The sequence below is a fragment of the Ovis aries genome, chromosome 24 (assembly GCF_016772045.2).
Source record: "Ovis aries strain OAR_USU_Benz2616 breed Rambouillet chromosome 24, ARS-UI_Ramb_v3.0, whole genome shotgun sequence".
In the NCBI taxonomy this organism is placed as follows: Eukaryota; Metazoa; Chordata; class Mammalia; order Artiodactyla; family Bovidae; genus Ovis; species Ovis aries.
In genome coordinates, this window is record NC_056077.1 from 28146134 (window position 1) to 28165353 (window position 19220).

General features: G+C 47.0%; 1 protein-coding gene and 1 non-coding gene across 8 annotated transcripts in view; one reads left to right on the forward strand and one right to left on the reverse strand.

The window, feature by feature from the left end:
- The window catches only part of LOC101107495 (small ribosomal subunit protein uS17m), a 36887-nt gene extending 22037 nt beyond the window's left edge, over window positions 1-14850 (forward strand). For 4 of the 7 annotated variants that reach the window (XM_042240716.2, XM_042240715.2, XM_060405853.1 and 1 more), the window contains 2 exons: window positions 11264-11403; window positions 14424-14850. In XM_042240716.2, coding sequence (XP_042096650.1) covers window positions 11264-11403; window positions 14424-14693 — 410 coding nt within the window. In that variant the 3' untranslated portion in view covers window positions 14694-14850. Of the gene's footprint in view, window positions 1-10646; window positions 11053-11263; window positions 11404-14423 lie in introns of those variants that run through there. The other 3 variants (XM_012104415.3, XM_004020936.4, XM_004020935.4) reach the window with 3 other exon arrangements.
- Window positions 14851-17027: 2177 nt separating this feature from the next.
- On the reverse strand, window positions 17028-17100 carry TRNAA-AGC (transfer RNA alanine (anticodon AGC)). Its single transcript has one exon. It is a non-coding gene; the product is annotated as a tRNA-Ala (tRNA).
- Between the last annotated feature and the right edge of the window lie 2120 nt (window positions 17101-19220).

Genomic DNA, 19220 nt, shown 5'->3' on the forward strand with positions numbered 1-19220 from the left:
ACGGGTTTGATCCCTGATCTGGGAAGATCCCCTGGAGAAGGAAATGGCAAACCACTACAGTATTCTTGCCTGGGAAATCCCACGGACAGTGGAGCCTGGTAGTGTACAGTCCATGGGGTCGCAAAGAGCTGGACACAACTTAGCAACTAAACAACATCAACAACATATACAAAATACCATAGACTGCTAAGTGTCCGACTCCTTGTGGCCCCATGGACTGTAGCCTACCAGGCTCCTCTGTCCATGGGATTCTTCAGGCAAGACTACTGGAGTGGGTTGCCATGCCCCCCTCCAAGGGATCTTCCTGAACCAGGGATCAAACCGTGTCTACCACTGAGTGACTTCACTTTCACTTTTCACTTTCATGCATTGGAGAAGGAAATGGCAACCCACTCCAGTGTTCTTGCCTGGAGAATCCCATGGATGGAGGAGCCTGCTGGGCTGCCGTCTATGGGGTCGCACAGAGTCAGACACGACTGAAGCGACTTAGCAGCAGCAGCAGCAGTGCCACCTGGGACCATAGACTGAGTGATTTACAAAAGCAGGAATTAATAGCATACAGTTCTGGAGGCTGGGAAATCCAAGATCAAGGTGCCAAAAGATCTGTGTTAGTAGGGACCCATTCCCTGGTGCCCTCACAGTAGAAGGAAGTTTTCTTGGAGTCCTTTTATAAAAGAGATTGAATCCCATTCATGAGAGCAACACCTAATCCCTTCCTCAAAGCCCCTCTCCTAATATCTTCACCATGGGGGTCGGGATCCAAAATAAGAATCCTGGAAGGATGCAAACATAACAGTGACCATGAAGAGAAATAGACGAGAAGAATGGTTTGGGGGAGAGCAGAGGGAAGAGAGAGGAAGATTGAATATGAGAATGAATGCTGGGTTGGGGGCTGATGGCTGAGAAGTTTATCAAATATGGGTACATTTTAGTCTTCGAAAAAGCATTTAATTTGTGTCTTACCCCATGAATGATTGCATGTTGTTTTCCGAGTGCCAACTTCTTTATAGGTTAATTTTCTGTTGGTGCAAGCAGCAGAATTGACTATTCAGAACACCTCCACCAGGATCCATTATCCCCAGTCACCTCCCATTCTCCCATCAGAGCACTCAAGTTTCATATTCCTGGAAGGTAATCTGATTGGTCCAGCTTGGGCCTTGTGCTAAATGAAGACAGAGCATATTGATTAGCAGACCCACTGAGGGTGCTGTAAGGCAAGCAGAGAAAAAGAGTGAGCCGGGCATTCAGGCAGAGAAAGACCTACTATAGGAAGAAAGAAAGAAAGTGACTGGCTTTAGAGAGAAACCAGTGCCCTCCCTTTACAGCCAACCCTTCTTATACCCTATCAATGGGAAATTGTGCCTCGCAGGGAGGGGGCCTCAGTTTATATTTAGCCCACAGCTGGGGTCTTGTGGTCATGTAGTGAAGGGATCTCATGGTCGATCGGATGGTCATGTAGTCGAAGGGGTCTCATGGTCAGGTGGTCATGTAATCTTGAGAAACTGGCACCAGCAGGGAAAAACAGGGTATCACCTTAAGGGAAAAACAGGATGCCCACCAGGGCAATGTGGCCACTGTGACTTCATCCCTTGTTTGTCAGGTCACCACGATGGGCCATATTTTAACTATACACTATGAGCCCCTTGTGAACCCTAACATTCCAGCCTTTTTGATATAGGATATGGGCCAAAGTCCCTTCAAGAAAATTAGAGATACCAAGGGACCATTTCATGCAAAGATGGGCTCGATAAAGGACAGAAATGGTATGGACCTAACAGAAGCAGAAGATATTAAGAAGAGGTGGCAAGAATACACAGAAGAACTGTACAAAAAGATCTTCACGACCCAGATAATCACGGTGTGATCACTCACCTAGAGCCAGACATCCTGGAATGTGAAGTCAAGTGGGCCTTAGAAAGCATCACTACGAAAAAAGCTAGTGGAGGTGATGGAATTCCAGTGGAGCTATTTCAAATCCTGAAAGATGATGCTGTGAAAGTGCTGCACTCAATATGCCAGGAAATTTGGAAACTCAGCAGTGGCCACAGGACTGGAAAAGGTCAGTTTTCATTCCAATCCCAAAGAAAGGCAATGCCAGAGAATGCTCAAACTACCGCACAATTGCACTCATCTCACACGCTAGCAAAGTAATGCTCAAAATTCTCCAAGCCAGGCCTCAGCAATACGTGAACCGTGAACTTCCAGATGTTCAAGCTGGATTTAGAAAAGGCAGAGGAACCAGAGATCAAATTGCCAACATCTGCTGGATCGTGGAAAAAGCAAGAGTTCCAGAAAACATCTATTTCTGCTTTATTGACTATGCCAAATCCTTTGACTGTGTGGATCACAAAAAACTGTGGAAAATTCTGAAAGAGATGGGAATACCAGACCACTTGACCTGCCACTTAAGAAACCTATCTGCAGGTCAGGAAGCAACAGTTAGAACTGGACATGGAACAACAGACTGGTTCCAAATAGGAAAAGGAGCATGTCAAGGCTGTATATTGTCACCCTGTTTATTTAACTTATATGTAGAGTACATCATGAGAAACGCTGGGCTGGAAGGAGCACAAGCTGGAATCAAGATTGTTGGGAGAAATATCAATAACCTCAGATATGCAGATGACACCACCCTTATGGCAGAAAGTGAAGAGGAACTAAAAAGCCTTTTGATGAAAGTGAAAGTGGAGAATGAAAAAGTTGGCTTAAAGCCCAACATTCAGAAAACGAAGATCATGGCATCTGGTCCCATCACTTCATGGCAAATAGATGGGGAAACAGTGGCAGACTTTAAATAGCAGGCTTCGTCTAGAAAAAAACAGAGGCCTCCTTTATCTGCTGTGAGAAGGTCTAACCCTCTTCTGTTTTGAAGGACCACAGCTGCCAGGGAATCTAGTTGGCCCTGGAGACTGATAAGGCCAGCGGCTACTTCTTTTAGACTTTCAGTGAGATCCTTAGACTGACAGTAGTTTAAAGAGGTCATGAGCCCTGCAGTTCCTGTTCCAATCCCTGCTGCTATTCCTATGCTTATCAATAAGGGAATGAATTGAATTGCTTCTTTGGGTCTGTTGTGGATTAGTGGGATAGGAGGGTTTGATTGTTAGGAGCAACAGAGATATACCAAGTAAGATCAGGGTTATTTAAAGGGGCTGAGGAGATATGGGAGAAGTGAGGTATCAAGTCTTCTAATGTCTCATTGCAAGTGTGAATTGGAGGCTCAGAAGAATTCGGGATGAGGGTGGCGGGGTTAACAGTAGGGCAGTGTTCAAAAGAGAACTCGGAAGATTCTAGGAGGGTGATATGAATTAGTTGGATACGAGAAGGTGATAGAAGAGCCATGGCCTTGTGTGAGAGTAAGTCCTTAAGGTCATGTGGTGAGCGAATGACCGTGGGTGTCCCAAAAGTAAGTTTTTTGCTTCTTGAGTGAGAAGTGTAGCTGCAGCCAGAACACGCAGGCAGGCTGGCCATCCCTGTATGGTGGTATCCAGTTGTTTTGACAGAGAAGCAATGGGGACAAAGGAAGGGCCCTGCATCTGTCCTAAGACTCCTAGGACAATTCTATGTCTCTCAGTGTGTAGAGTATAAAAGGGCGAGAAAGATCAGGCAGTGTTAAAGCTGGGGCCAAGAGAATAGCTTGTTTTAGAGCATTAAGGCCCGAACAGACATTTGACTTAAAAGCATTTGGCTCAAGAGGCTCCGAAAGATTGTGCCACCCCTCCCCACCCCCACCTTCCCCGGTAGCTGGGTATAGAGGTTGTGCTAGGAGGGCAAAATTGGGGATCCAGAGGCGTAGATACCCAGCCAAGCCCAAAAAGGACAGAATTTTTGTTTTTGATGTAGGAAGTGGTAGGGCAGATATAAGGGACTTTCTATCAGTAGTTATATGTCTGTTGATGTCAGGAGAACTCTAAGATAGGTGACCTCAGGAAGGGAAAGTTGAGCCTTAATAGGAGACACTCCTATAGCCCCTAATCGGCTAGGAAGTTGAGGCATTGTATTGTATGTCGTTGAGAGTGTATGAGTGAGGGGCTACAAAGGAGAAGAAGATCATCTACGTATTGGAGGATAGGGCTTGGGGTCTGGGGCCCTGGGCACCTTCAGTCTTCAGTGGCGAGTCCAAGGAGTCTGGGCAAAGATGGGTCCGAGGGCTCCTGCTCAGGACTGCGAGGAAATGTCCAGATCCCTAGAGGGAGGTTAGGGCAGTCTACCTTCCAATGTCCCTTTATACCACAATTACTACATGGACCCGGAGGGGGCTTGGGCTTTAGGCATGAGCCAGCCCAGTGCCCTTCTTTACCGCACTTGTAACAGGGCCTAGATGATTTATTTTCTCTGTCAGAGGATTGAGGTTTGGAGCCATGTAAGGCAGTGGCTAAGAAATGATATTTAGCCTGATCTCTCTGGGCCTTTTCTGGTTTTGCCTGTTCTTCCTGGTTATTGAAAATTTTAAAAGCCAAATTTAAAAGATCTTGTTGAGAGGTTTGAGGGCCTTCCTCTGCCTTTTTTAGCTTCTTTGGAATGTCTGAGGACTATTGGGAAATAAAATGGGTATTAAGGACAATGGTACCTTCTATTGAAGTTGGATCTAATTTTGTATATTTTTGTAGGGCTTCTGTTAATCTAGCTAGAAATTGTGCTGGATTTTCATCTGGCCTTTGAGTTATTTCTCTGAGTTTATCAAAGTTAACAGCTTTATGTCCTGTTTCTTGGAGGCCTGCAATAAGGCAAGTCACCATGTGATTACAAGCTGTTCTCTCAGGACACCCTGCCTGGTAGTCACAGTTAGGGTCGTCCCTGGAACTGGCAGCTGAGCCTATAAGCTTAGTATCATCAGTTTGATGTATTTCGTTGGCATGAGCCTCAGTGGCTTGACAGACTTGTTCTTTTTCTTCTGGGAGGAGGGTTCAGTTCAGTTCAGTCGCTCAGTCGTGTCAGACTCTTTTCGACCCCATGAATTGCAGCACGCCAGTCCTCCTTGTCCATCACCAACTTCCGGAGTTCACTCAAACTCATGTCCATCGAGTCAGTGATGCCATCCAGCCATCTCATCCTCTGTCGTCCCCTTATCCTCCTGCCCCCAATCCCTCCCAGCATCAGAGTCTTTTCCAATGAGTCAACTCTTTGCATCAGGTGGCCAAAGTATTGGAGTTTCAGCTTTAGCATCAGTCCTTCCAAAGAACACCCAGGACTGATCTCCTTTAGAATGGACTAGTTGGATCTCCTTGCAGTCCAAGGGAGGAGGGTAGAGGAGAGTATAATGTAAATATCATGCCAGGTCAAGTCATAAGACTGGGTGAAGTAGATGGACATGAGTTTGGGTCAACTCCGGGATTTGGTGATGGACAGGGAGGCCTGGCATGCTGCAATTTATGGGGTCGAAAAGAGTCAGATACAACTGAGCGACTGAACTGAAATAAGTGTCAGGGTCAGAGGAAAAAGAGCCAAGACGTTTTTCGATTTGAGATAAATCGGAAAGGAAGAATGGGATGTGCACCCAAACAATGCCTTCTGTACCACCCAGCTCTCATAAGGGAAGGAAAGGAGCGGGAAGGGATTCAGGGTCCTGTCTCTTTAAGGCCGTTCACGGCTTGGTAAAAGGAGGGGATTTGGGGAGGTCGGGATAGGGACTTGAGACCCCGGTAGTAGGGGGTGGAGCCAAAGCCGGAAACAGGCCTTGAGGGAGGGTCGGAAGCAGCGGTGGCCTGCACCTAAGAGGAGAGAGGAGCCAGGGGGATGTAAGGTGGAGGTTGTGGGACCAGGTCTGCTACGACAGGATTAGAGGCGATTGGCGGTGCACTGTGGTCAGAGCGGTCAAAAAAGAGGAAAAATCCAAACAGGGATCAGGGGATATAGTATTGGGGGGATGTGGCCCAGAATGGGCTAAAAGTATTTGAGAAGTAGAAGAGGAAGTACAGAGAGAGGGCCAAGAGCGGAGAACAAAGAAAGCCTGAACAGAAGGGATCTCTGACCACTTGCCATTGCCGCCGCAGAAGTTATCGAGGTCCGTTAAAGTAGTGTAATCGAGAGTTCTGTTTTCTGGCCACTGGGCCCTATTATCCAGTCGCCATACAGTGTGACAGTAATAAGTGAGTCGCTTTGGCCCTCTTTCTCCTTGAAAACCCTAAGTTTTTTAGGTTTTGGAGAAGGCAGGCTAATGGCTCAGAGGGTAAAGTGTCTGCCTGCAATGCAGGAGACCTGGGTTCGATCCCTGAGTCAGGAAGATCCTCTGGAGAAGGAAATGGCAACCCACTCCAGTACTCTTTCCTGGAAAATCCCATGGACAGAGAAGCCTGGTAGACTACAGTCCATGGGGTCACAACGAGTCAGACACGACTGAGCGACTTCACTTTCACTTTTTTGGGACTGAGAATTTCCCATTGTAGCCGATTAGGGGAGGTAGGGCAAACAAGGGCGAGTGAAAAAAGGGAGGAGAAAGGTCCAAAAGAAAAGGTGTCCCTGTTCTCACAGCCTTCTCAGCGACAGGGTCTCCCATGAAATGGGCGTCCCTTATTTCAAAGTGAGACCAGGGCCCAAGGGCCGTGGGATCCTCTGCCTAGCACTGCTGCTGCTAAGTCGCTTCAGTCGTGTCCGACTCTGTGTGACCCCATAGATGGCAGCCCACCAGGCTCCTCCATCCATGGGATTTTCCAGGCAAGAATACTGGAATGGGTTGCCATTTCCTTCTCCAATGCATGAAAGTGAAAAGTGAATGTGAAGTCACTCAGTCGTGTCCGACGCTCAGCGAACCCATGGACTGCAGCCTACCAGGCTCCTCCGTCCATGGGGTTTTCCAGGCAAGAGTACTGGAGTGGGTTGCCATTGTCTTCTCTGCTGCCTAGCACTAGGGCTTCAAAAACCAGACAAGAGACAGAGAATCTGAGAGAGCAGGAATTCACTCACCCCTGCAGGCAATGAAATGAGAGCCAGTGTGTGGATGTCAGTCCAGCAAGGTAAGTGGAGAGTCCCATCTTGGGTACTTGTCCCAGTTTCTCTGGGAGGTCCGAGGGAGGGAACCACCGAAGGTGGGCTCAGGAGAGGAGTCAACCTAGCCGTGGTGGGTCTTCCCTCCCAGGTTTTGGCATCAGAAATGTAAGGTGAGCGTGGAGAAAAAGATAGCAAGCTGGGCATTCAGGCAGAGTAAGATTTATTATAGGAAGAAAGAGGCTGGCTTTAGAGAAAAACCAGTGCCCTCCCTTCACAGCCAACCCTTCTTATACCTTATTGATGGGAAATTGTGCCCTGCAGGGAGGGGGCCTCAGTTTATCTTTAGCCCACAGCTGGGATCTTGTGCTCACATAGTGAACGGGGTCTCGTGGTTGGGTGGTTATGTAGTCTTGAGAAACTGGCACCAGCAGGGAAAAACAGGGTATCGCCTTAAGGAAAAAACAAGATGCCCATCAGGACAATGTGGCCACTGTGACTTCATCCCTTGTTTGTCAGGTCACCACGATGGGCCATATTTTAACTATAGGCTATGAGCCCCTTGTGAATCCTAACAGATACAGATAAGGAATTCACAAAGTGCTCTCACCCCAGAAGACAGGACACTAAGGGGTGATGGCACTGTACCAAATCCACCAAAATGGTACAAAGATTCTCTGAAACTGAGGACACTGAAGATACAGCAGATGCAGGGAAATAAAAAACAAAAAACCTTTTCAGAGTGTTCCTTATCTGACTACAGGCAGAGCTTTCTAAGAGTGACAGTGAAAGTGAAGTCGCTCAGTCGTATCTGACTCTTTGGGACCCCATGGACTGTATAATCCACCAGGCTCCTCTGTCCATGGGATTTTCCAGGCAAGAATACTGGAGTGGGTTGCCATTTCCTTCTCCAGGAGATCTTCCCAACCCAGGGATTGAACCTGGGTCTCCCGCATTGTAGGCAGACTCTTTACGGTCTGAGCCACCAGGGAAGATTTCAAGCCGTTGTTAATTCCCTCTCAGGGGAGATTCCAGCTAAGAAGGAGATCAACCAACCACTGACACCAGGATGAGAAATTGCATAAACAAACACTATCACAAGGTGTTGAACTTTCCATGGTTCTCATAAAAGCCCATTTGCCTTGTCTAAAAGTCCATTTGTCTTCCCAGAGGCCCTTTCTCCCTCCTTCCTTTCCCCTGTTAAGTTAGTATATGTTGTTCAGTGGCTAAGTCGTGTCCAACTCTTTGAGACCCCATGGACTGCAGCATGCCAAACTTTTTGTGTCTTTCACTGTCTCCTGGAGTTTGCTTGCTCAAACTCATGTCCATTGAGTTAGTGATGCCATCCATCCATCTCTTCCTCTGTCGCCCCCTTCTCCTCCTGATCTCAATCTCCCACTTCTAGTTTTGGTATATATCCCCTACATCTAGTTTTTCAAGAGTCCCTTCATCTGCTCTTGAGTGCATTTGTGAATAAACCTTGTCTTTTTGCCTGGTGAACTATTATCAGTTCATTCACAGTCCCACCACCAACACAAACTTAAGTTAGTAGAGGGAAAGTTTTCCTCCCAACGAGGGTTGGAAAAAAATCAACATGTTTATTCTACCTTTGATGGTGTGAAATGATTTGATTTGCATTAAAAAAATCACTTTAGGTATGTTACTGGTGTCGTTAGCAAGAGAGGTTTTAAGCTTGCTTGTAAAAGAAAGGGATTGAAGTTCATAGCTAGAGGGAAATATATTATCTTGGGAAAGTTTTTGTTTATATGAAATAATGTACATAAAGTTATAGGGTTTCCCTGATGGTTCAGTGGGTAAAGAGTCCTCCTGCAACGCTGCATTTAAAATAATTACCACTTCTATAGAAAATCAGCTTCCATTTCTGAAATTTCAAACATCTTACACTATCCCCATCACCATCTCTCCTTTTAAATCTATGTGCTAAGTGTGCCCTTGCCCTTAATTCTTTATCTGAAAACACACTTCAATCTAAGGATAAGATCGCTGTTGTTTTTACATCCATTCAGTTCAGTTCAGTCAGTCAGTCGTGTCCGACGCTTTGCGACCCCATGAATCCCAGCACGTCAGGCCTCCCTGTCCATCACCAACTCCCGGAGTTCACTCAGACTCGCGTCCATTGAGTCGGTGATGTCATCCAGCCATCTCATCCTCTGTCATCCCCTTCTCCTCCTGCCCCCAATCACTCCCAGCATCAGAGTCTTTTCCAGTGAGTCAACTCTTTGCATGAGGCAGCCAAAGTATTGGAGTTTCAGCTTCAGCATCATTCCCTCCAAAGAAATCCCAGGGCTGATCTTCAGAATGGACTGGTTGGATCTCCTTCCAGTCCAAGGGACTCTCAAGAGTCTTCTCCAACACCATAGTTCAAAAGCATCAGTTCTTCGGCTCTCAGCCTTCTTCACAGTCCGACTCAACATCCATACATGACCACAGGAAAAACCATAGCCTTGACTAGACAGACCTTTGTTGGCAAAGTAATGTCTTTGCTTTTGAATATGCTATCTAGGTTGGTCATAACTTTTCTTCCAAGGAGTAAGCATCTTTTAATTTCATGGCTGCAATCACCATCTGCAGTGATTTTGGAGCCCAAAAAGATAAAGTCTGCCACTGTTTCCCCATCTATTTCCCATGAAGTGATGGGACCAGATGCCATGATCTTCATTTTCTGAATGTTGAGCTTTAAACCAACTTTTTCACTCTCCTCTTTCATTTTCATCAAGGGGCTTTTTAGTTCCTCTTCACTTTCTGCCATAAGTGTGGTGTCATCTGCATATCTGAGGTTATTGATATTTCTCCCAACAATCTTGATTCCAGCTTGTGCTTCTTCCAGCCCAGCGTTTCTCATGATGTACTCTGCATATAAGTTAAATAAGCAGGGTGACAATATACAGCCTTGACGTACTCCTTTTCCTATTTGGAACCAGTCTGTTGTTCCATGTCCAGTTCTAACTGTTGCTTCCTGACCTGCATATAGGTTTCTCAAGAGGCAGGTCAGGTGGTCTGGTATTCCCATATCTTTCAGAATGTTCCACAGTTTATTGTGATCCACACAGTCAAAGGCTTTGGCATAGTCAATAAAGCAGAAATGTTTTTCTGGAACTCTCTTGCTTTTTCCATGATCTAGCCATTAGGTCTCCTCTAGTCTAGCAATTTCCTAACAAAAGCCTCCTATATTCCCAGACTTCCTTCTGTCTGAGAAGGCATCAGCAGCAGCCTGCTCATGGCCCATCTAAGATCTTCCTAACTGGCACATATATATATGTACCCAGACTTCTCTCCATCTCACTATATTGAGAATTAACACCTAAAGTCATACCAGACATAAAGATCTAGAGAAGTTTATCTTAAATGCAACTGCTGGGGGGTGGAAATGCTTAAGCATTTCAGTCTCAGCGTTTGGCAGCCTCCAATGTTTCAGTGTTTGATGAATGAAGCTCCTTTTATTTGGAAGGCCTTGTCTAATGTCTGGGAGCTCAACAAAAGCAGAGAGAAACTAAGTGGAATAGGTAAAAGCCAACTTCCCGATGCATCGGACTAGGTACGGGTGCACAAAGAGATCAAAGTCTTCAGCAGAGCCACAGCCCGCGGCTGCAATTAAGGGGGAGTGGGTGGAGCCCTGTCTTTAACCCCGCCCACGACTGAGAGGACTCGGAGCCAATGAGTGGGCGGCCTGGGGCGGAGCGACCTGCGTACGACGTGACGCCATCACGCTCCGGTCGGCCCTCTGCCGGGCGTACGCCGAAACTGTGGAGCTCTAAGGTGGGTTGTTTGCGAGTCCCGAAGCGCCGCAGCGTGGGAGCCCTCAAGGCGAGGCGAGTCGAGTTACATGACCTCGGGTTTCAGGGGCGAAGGGAGCAATCACCCCAAACCTTCCCCAGGCTGGGCGACATGAACTCAGTATTAATTGATCTCGAAAGGAATGCCAAGTCAAGGTCTCCGGTGTGGTGGACTCCCGGGCCGCCTCGCCTCAGCCTCGCACGCCCCAAGTAGCCCGGCTCTGAGCCTTTAGGGAGAGGCAGCCCAGGAGGATGGAAAGAAATAGGGACGCAAGGGAAGGTCAGCGTTTATTCGCCCTGTTGAGCGCCTTACGGGTTAAGTCGTCGAAGCACTTCTGTGAGTAAGCCCAGTTGTTTATTCCCATTTGGTAGAGGGGAAAACTGAGGCTTGAGGTTAAAATTACGATAGTGAAACGTGTATAAAACACCTCTGTAAAGTGGTGATTCCAGAAGGCCAACAAAGCTGTTTCTGCATTTGGGCGGTTCTAGTGACAAAATTCTTTTGGTGAGTCACAATCGTCAGGCTAAACTTTGAAATTTATTTTCAGGTGACCAAAGCCACATCATGTCCGTGGTTCGTTCATCCGTCCATGCCAAATGGATCGTGGGTAAGGTAATTGGGACAGCAATGCAAAAAACTGCTAAAGTGAGAGTGACCAGACTTGTTCTGGATCCCTATTTATTAAAGGTAAGGAACATCGTTGTTTGTAGATGGCATTGATGAATCACCAACATGTTCAGGGTTCTGAGCAGAAACACACTGTCAGGGAAGATGGGCTGAGCCAGTGCTGCCCATCAGGCATTGGGCTGGTCGGTGGGTGTAACACAATGCATGATTCCTGGTTCACCTCACATTTTAGAGACAGCACAGAGTTCATTTCAATTCAATCTGATGACACTGCTATAGACATTCTATGTGTAAAGTACTGCAGAAGGTAAGACTCATTCTTCCTTCCCCGGTTGTTAAAGGAGAGCATTTTTTTTTTTTTCCGGCCATTCCAGGCCACATGTGGGGTCTTCATTCCCCAACTAGGGACTGAACACATGCCCCCTGCATTGGAAGCACAAAGTCCTCACCACTAGACCACCAGGGAAGTCCCAAGAGCATTCTTGATTATATAAGATCAAGCTGAATCTCCAAAAGGACTTTATCCAGGAACTTCTTTGGAGGTCCAGTGTCAAGACTCTGCCTTCCAATAGGGGTTCCATCAGGAATTAAGACCCTACATGCCATGCAGTGCAGCCAAAAAAGAGATTTTATCCAGAAGACCAGATTGGGGGCAGGAGTGAGGAAAGTCATTCCAGCCATGGTGAATAGTTTGTGAAAGTTCTTTAGCCATGTGTTCACCTAAAGCAAATACACTGCCAGTTATTTATACAGCAGAAACAGGTATACTTGGGATCACAGATTGGGGTCTGCAACCATGATGGGCCATGTGCCGGTCTCCCACAAAAGCGGAGGTGACCAGAGAGGAGCGTGCTTTTACAGAGGGAACAGAAAGTTGGGAGGGGATGGTAAACAAAGAGTCTGTGGCATTTTGTTGGCTGAATTGTTGCTGGGAAAGAAGAGAAGGAGATCTTTCTTCCTGTTGAGCTCTGCTGTCATGACGGTATGAGAGCTTCCCCTTCTGGTCTCCCAATTCTGAGTTTTTTGTTTTTGTGTTTTAGTAACTTATTTATTTTTGACCGTGCTGGGTCTTCATTGCTGTCCGTGGGCTCATTAGTTGTGATGCACCAGCTTAGTTGCCCTGAGGCATGTGAAATCTTAGTTCCCCAACCAGGGATTGAGCCCGTCTCCCCTGCCCTGGCAGGTGGATTCTTAACTTCAAGATCACCAGGGAAGTCCCTTAACTCTGTGTAATTGAAGTTTCTGTTTATTAATTTCTTACACATGAAAAGGCATGACACTGTACTGGAGCAGCAAGTGCTTTGGCGGGGTTGAGCTCAGAGCTTGGCACTAAGTAGGCCTTGTCTTTGAATGAACGTGAGAATGATTGGAATCGGAGTGGGAAGAGTCTCCTGTGTCGTAGTTTTGATTTCAGCCTATGAGAAAAGGAGATGGGAGGTAAGGAAATAGGTGAGGAGGCTATTGCAAATGTGTAGGCTGGAAATGGTAGAGACCAAACAGTCCTTGGAGCAGAGGATGGAGTGGAAAAGGTAGGTTTCTGGGCAGGAAGGTACAGAGTCCTTAATTACGTAGATGTGTTAGGGAGGGAGGGGCAAGTGCCGGGGATGCTTCTGCATGCAAGGTTAGGCACCCTGGTAGGCACAAGTGCTGTTTGTTATCTAGGATTGAAAATACAGGGGCCCTTTCAGGGTCTTGTGAAGCTGGATAGATCCCAGCCAGGAGAAGAACAGCCAATCTCATCATCCTCCCAGCCCTTTGACTGCCTCGAAGCTGCTCCATAAAATGGCTTGATCCCAAAGCAAAAACAAAAATAAAGCCACAGAAGCAAGCTGAAGAGTGATAGCATGGTCATTGGTCTTAGAAGACCTTAGTTTGTGTACTGGCTGGTTTTTGTTATTTTTAATGTCTATTTATTTATTTTTGGCTACCTCGAGTCTTACTAATAGTTGCATTACGTGGGCTTCTCTCTAGTTGCAGCACTCGGGCTCCAGACCAGGTTGGCTCTGGAGTTGGGCATGCGGGCTTCGTTGCCCTGTGGAATATGGGATCTTAGTTTCCCCAACCAGGAATCAAACCCATGCCCTCTGCGTTGGAAGGCGTATTCTTAACCACCAGACCACCAGGGAAGTCCCCTGGCTATTGTTTGCTAGCTGTGCGCCTTACTTAACTTCCCTGAGCTTGTTTTTCTTATCTGTTAAATGGAACAACCTGCTGTGGCGGGGTTGTCTAGAGGAAGAGATGATTCTGGTTCTCATCTGTGGCTTGTTTGCAATACTTTGAGCGAGGCATGTGCTTTACATACATTATAATGCTTTGTTCTCTTGATAACTTCGGGTGTGTTTTGGCTGGAGAGAAGACTCTACCTGGAAGGGTTTGTTTATTTATTTTTATTTTGGGTCTTTGTTGAGGCCCTCCAGCCTCTTGTTTGCAGCACTGGAACTCAGTAGTTGTGGTGCTCAGGCATATTGCCCTGAGGCAACTATGTGGAATCCTAGTTCCCTGACCAGGGAATGAACCCCCATCCCCTCCATTGGAAGGTGGATTCTTAATCACTGGATTACCAGGGAAGTCCCAGGAAGTTTAAATAGTGTAGAAAAGGATGATAATTTAGAGCAAGGATACCGCAGGCAGTGGACTGGAGAACTCTGGGACAAGATCAGCTCTGGAAAAGTCATTGTTGTTTGCCAGAAACTAAGCAGCCAATTTTTGCTTTGGAAGCCTCCATAAATATATTGTTGCTCATTCGCTAAGTCATGTCCGACTCTTGGTGATCCCATGGACTGCAGCCCACCAGTCTTCCCTGTCCTCCACTATCTCTTGGAATTTGCTCAAATTCATGTCCATTGAGTTGGTGATGCCGTTTCAGTCTAACCGTCTCTTCATCTGCCACCCTCTTCTCCTTTTGCCTTCAGTCTTTCCCAGCATCAGGGTGGATTTGGAAGGTGGATTCCATAAGTATATTACCTGTTTCTTTCCCCCAAGTCCCAGCTTGTTTTCTGGACATTCCTTTTTCAGACTGTTTACTACCTTGCCAGGTCATGAGTGGGAACTACTGATGTGTTTCCTCCTTCTCTCAACAGTATTTTAATAAGCGAAAAACCTACTTTGCCCACGATGCTCTCCAGCAGTGCACCATTGGGGATATTGTGCTTCTCAAAGCGCTCCCTGTCCCAAGAACAAAGCATGTGAAGCACGAACTGGCTGAGATTGTTTTCAAAGTTGGACAGGTCGTAGATCCAGTGACCGGAAAGCGCTGTGCAGGAACCACCTACCTGGAGAGCCCAGTTGATCTGGAGACCACCCCGCTAGCCAAAAACCTGGAAGAACTCAGTCTCTCCACAACACAGTGAAGGAGGATTGGAAAACAGAGCCAAAAGGGAATTTCTGAGTTTACTCTATGGAAAAATTTTTCTCAGTTTCCTCACAAACCGTCCGGTTTCTCGTCTGGTATTTATGAAATCACTAAAAGTAAATGAAGTAAAGTCTTTGTTATAATTTTTCATAAAAGTTTATGGTCATGTTTCAGATTTCCTTCTTGGTGGGACGTACTTGTCTGCTACACAGAGTATGCCTAGCAATCCACTACATTGTTCTGTAAGCTCACTGTTTTAGAAGGTATATATATTTTTTTCATTCAAAGGAATCTTGAATTTATCTTAAAACTTTTATTTTGGGAGGAAAAAACCTTTTGAGATCATAAACACATAAGACCACATTAAGTGAATATTTCAGTTCAGTTGCTCAGTCGTTTCCTACTCTTTGCAACCCCATGAACTGCAGCACGCCAGGCTTCTCTGTCCATCACCAACTCCCAAAGCCTACTCAACTCATGTCCATAGAGTCAGTGATGCCATCCAACCATCTCATCCTCTGTCATCCCCTTCTCCCACCTTCAATCTTTCCCAACATCAGGGTCTTTTCCAGTGAGTCAGTTCTTTGCATCAGGTGGCCAAAGTATTGGAGTTTCAGCTTCAGCATCAGTCCTTCCAATGAACATTCAGGACTGATTTCCTGAATATTTAGTTTTGATCATATATATTCAAAATTCAAGTTTTTCTCTGATTTAACCACAGACAGAAACAATTAATATGCCAATTAGAATGTTGGCACGTAGAAAGTAAAACTAAAATTCTGTCATTTTTCTTTTATCCTGTATCCTAGGCTGGATTAAATAGGACTGAGTTCTTAAAATCCAATACATTGATGAAGTAGTGGAATTTCTCATCCGTGCATCTTTTTTTTTCCCCTCAGCTGCATCTTTCAGCACTGGGATCTTATTTCCCCGACCAGTGATTGAACCCCTGCCTACTGCACTGGGAGCTCAGAGTCTGTTTTTTTAAAACCTTTCCTTTTGTATTGGTGTATACAGCTATAGAAATTAACAATTAACAATGTTGTGACAGTTTCAGGTGAACAGCGAAAAGACTCAGCCATACATATACACATATCCATTCTCCCCCCTAATTCCTGAGAGCCTGGAGTCTTTTTTTTTTTTTTTTTTTTTCCTTTTGTATTGATGTATAGCTGATTAACCATGTTGTGACAGTTTCAGGTGAACAGTGAAGGAACTCAGCCATACATATGCACATATCCATTCTCCCCCAAATTCCCGGGAGCATGGAGTCTTAACCACTGGACTTCCAGGGAAGTCCTTTACACATGCATTGAAGTTGGAGAGTTTCAGAGTTTTACTGCTGTTCATTGATGAACCATGATAACTTAGATTTTGACCTGATGAAACACTGAGCTATACATTTCACTATTCTAGGTCCCAGAAGGGACTTGGAGCATATTTCAACCTCAGCTAATAAGTGTGTTGTGCAAGCACTGGCTTCCAGTAATAACCGCAGGCCCTGCCCTCCCCCCACCCCCTCCCTCTCCCACCCTGCCCCAGGCTTATAATCTCCAGACAGGTATGCACAGGTGCCTTCATGGCAAACACAGAAGCACATGAATGTGGGAGAAGTTAGGTGACTTTCCAGAAAAAGTGAGAGAATGCTAGAATTGAGTCTTAAAGGAAGAGTCTCCAGGTTAGTGTGTGAGGCATGCGGAAAGAACATTCCAGGCAGAGGGAAGGGAGTATAAAGTCCTCAAAGGATAAGAGACGAGTGTAACTATGGGGTTCTGGAAGTGGTGAGCACTTCAGGTAGAGAAGTAGGCAGGAGTTAGACGTGGCTCAGACAGTAAAGAAACTGCGCAGAATACAGGCTACCCGAGTTCAATCCCTAAGTTTGGAAGATCCCCTGAAGAAGGGAATAGCAACCCAGTCTAGTATTTTTGCCTGAAGAAATCCATGGACAGAGGCGCCTGTTGGGCTTAAGTCCATGGGGTCACGAAGAGTCAGACATGACTGAGCACCTCATATTTTCACTTTCATACTCTAAGTGGTAGTGGGTTATTCAGCATTTGGGGGGGTGGGGTGGGGTGGGGTGCATACTGCACAGCATCCAGGCATGTGGGGTCTTGGTTCGTTGACCAGGAATCAAACCCACACCCCCTGAAATGGAAGTGGAAAGTCAACTACTGGACTACCAGGGAAGTCTGGGTTATATAACTTTAAAAAAATATTTATTTGACTGTGCCAGGTCTTAGTTGCAGCTTTCGGGATCTTTTACCTTCATTGTAGCATGAGGGATCCTTATTTGGATCTTGTGAACTCTTAGTTGGGGCATGTGGGTATCTAGTTCCCTGACCAGGGATCGAACCCGGGCCCCCTGCATTGCTAGTGCAGAGTCCTAGCTACTGGACCACCAGGGAAGTCCCATGAAACATTTTTAAAGAGTAAATAAGAGTCAGTAAGAATAACAGCATCAGTGTCAGGAATGAGAAAGATGAGAGGGAGGCAGTGACCTGGTCCTAAGACCTGAACTAAGTTGGGCAGGGAAGTGAATAGAGATTGGGTAGATGATGTGCCAGGCTCCCAGGACTTGGCACCAGGGAGGGTGAGCCGAAGGGAGGCACCTCAATGTTTTATCTAAGTGGGGCTCTGTGGTACCAGTTACCGTGGAGGGAACCGGACACCTGTCCAAGTTATCTCGAAAAGCTCAAATATTTTAAATGTTTACATGTACACACATGTCATTTTTATCTTAACATAGATATTTTTCCTGACAATCGCATAAAATTCTGCTCCAGGAACATGACCTATGTTGATCCCATGATATTTTAACCTAAGCCACACACCTGTGAAATAAGAGTACCTCCCTCCCCTCAGGAGAAAGCATTGGGTTAATGCAACTTCAGAGCAAAATGATGGTGGGGAAAAAAGTGCAGAACGAGGGACCTAACACTAAACACAAAAGCCAGGTCAGTAAAGACATGCCTACCAAGTTTACATGTCAGGAAAATAGATCTGAAAGATGTTGTCTCCAGAAATAGCACTGAGAAATCAGGGGAAGGTGTGAGAAAGTCACATGGACACCACTGGCTTGAAGAGGCCCTGCCTCCCACAATGCTGATGGGACGTGTTCTTTCCGCCCTGGGGAGAGCTCACCCCAGCCTCCCTGTTGGGTCTCTGCATCCTCTACAGTCTCATGAAGTGTCAGCCAAATGAGGAACTCAGCCTTCAGCCTCCTGTCCCTGAGTACCTGGGCCTCCTTCCCACCTTTGCCTTTCCCTGGTGTGGTCACTTCTCTGTCCACAGGACCCATTTCTGTCCCTGGCGGCTCCTTGCCTTAACATAGTAGAACATTGCCCCAGTCAGAGCCTCTTCCTCCTGCCTTCACCTCCCAACCCCAGTCCCACAAGCCCAGTTATTGACCCCATCACTGCTATGCAGAGACCAGAAGGTAGCAGAGACCTCCCAGCCCCACCCAATCCTGAGGGCACTTGCCTCCTTCGGGACTCCAGCTGGCCTCCAAATGCTCCCCTTGGCAGCTGGGGAGCTCCTCCCTGTTTCTCCCCCTTTCTAACTGTCTGGCTCCCCTCCTTTACATATTTACATATTTATTTGGCTTCATGCATCTTCAGTGCTGCAGGTGGGAATCTAGTCCCCTGACCAGGGATGGAACCTGGGCCCCCTACATTGGGAGTCTTAACCACTGGACCACCAGGGAAGAGCCATCTAGCTCGCTCTCTGCCCACCTTGTCTTGGCTGCAGTTTCATGAGTATACCTGTGGCTCTTATCTTTCCGCAGGATCCGTTTTCCTTATAGAGTGCCATCCTGGCCCATGCCTGTAAGTTGTGTCCTTGGCCAGGCGGAGTTGTCCTGCATGCTTGCACAGGTCACCTCCTTCCCTTGGGACTGAGCTATCCTGCCAGCACACCAGGGTCTATGTTCCCCTTCCCAGGCACCAAAGCTGGTTACATGCTTTCCCGTCCCAGTTCCCCCCTCTCCATCTCACACTCACACCCTGCCTCACTCGACTGGGACTGCTTGTGGGCGAGGACAGGGCCACCGGTACTGAGATCAACAGGAACATCGGAGTTCTGAGACCGCAGGAGAACCTCATTATGCTTCCACCCAGGATGCTTCTACTAAAGCGTAATTTATTTTTGAAAGTCAATATATTTACATGGTGCGAAGTCCAAAACAAGGTATTTGGGAAGAAGCCCGCCTCCCAGCTTCGCACCTCAGGCCCTGGATTCCTCTAGGAACCGTGTGACTCTCTCCTTGTGGATCACTCCACGTACGTACAAGCCTGGCCCTTGTTCCTTTGGCGCACCCTGTGCCGCGCACCGAACTCATCGCTGGCGCTTGAAGTCTCAAAATCTGTTCCTCCCCGGTTTCTCGCTCCTTTCTCGCAGTAGCGGGACCTCGGCTCTGTGACCCACTGCGGCCGCACAGCGCCCCCTGGCGGCCGCGCCCCGGCACGGCCGCGGTCGCGCGCCCCGCCCCGCCCTGCCCCGCCCCCGCCTCGGCGGGCCCTGCCGGGGG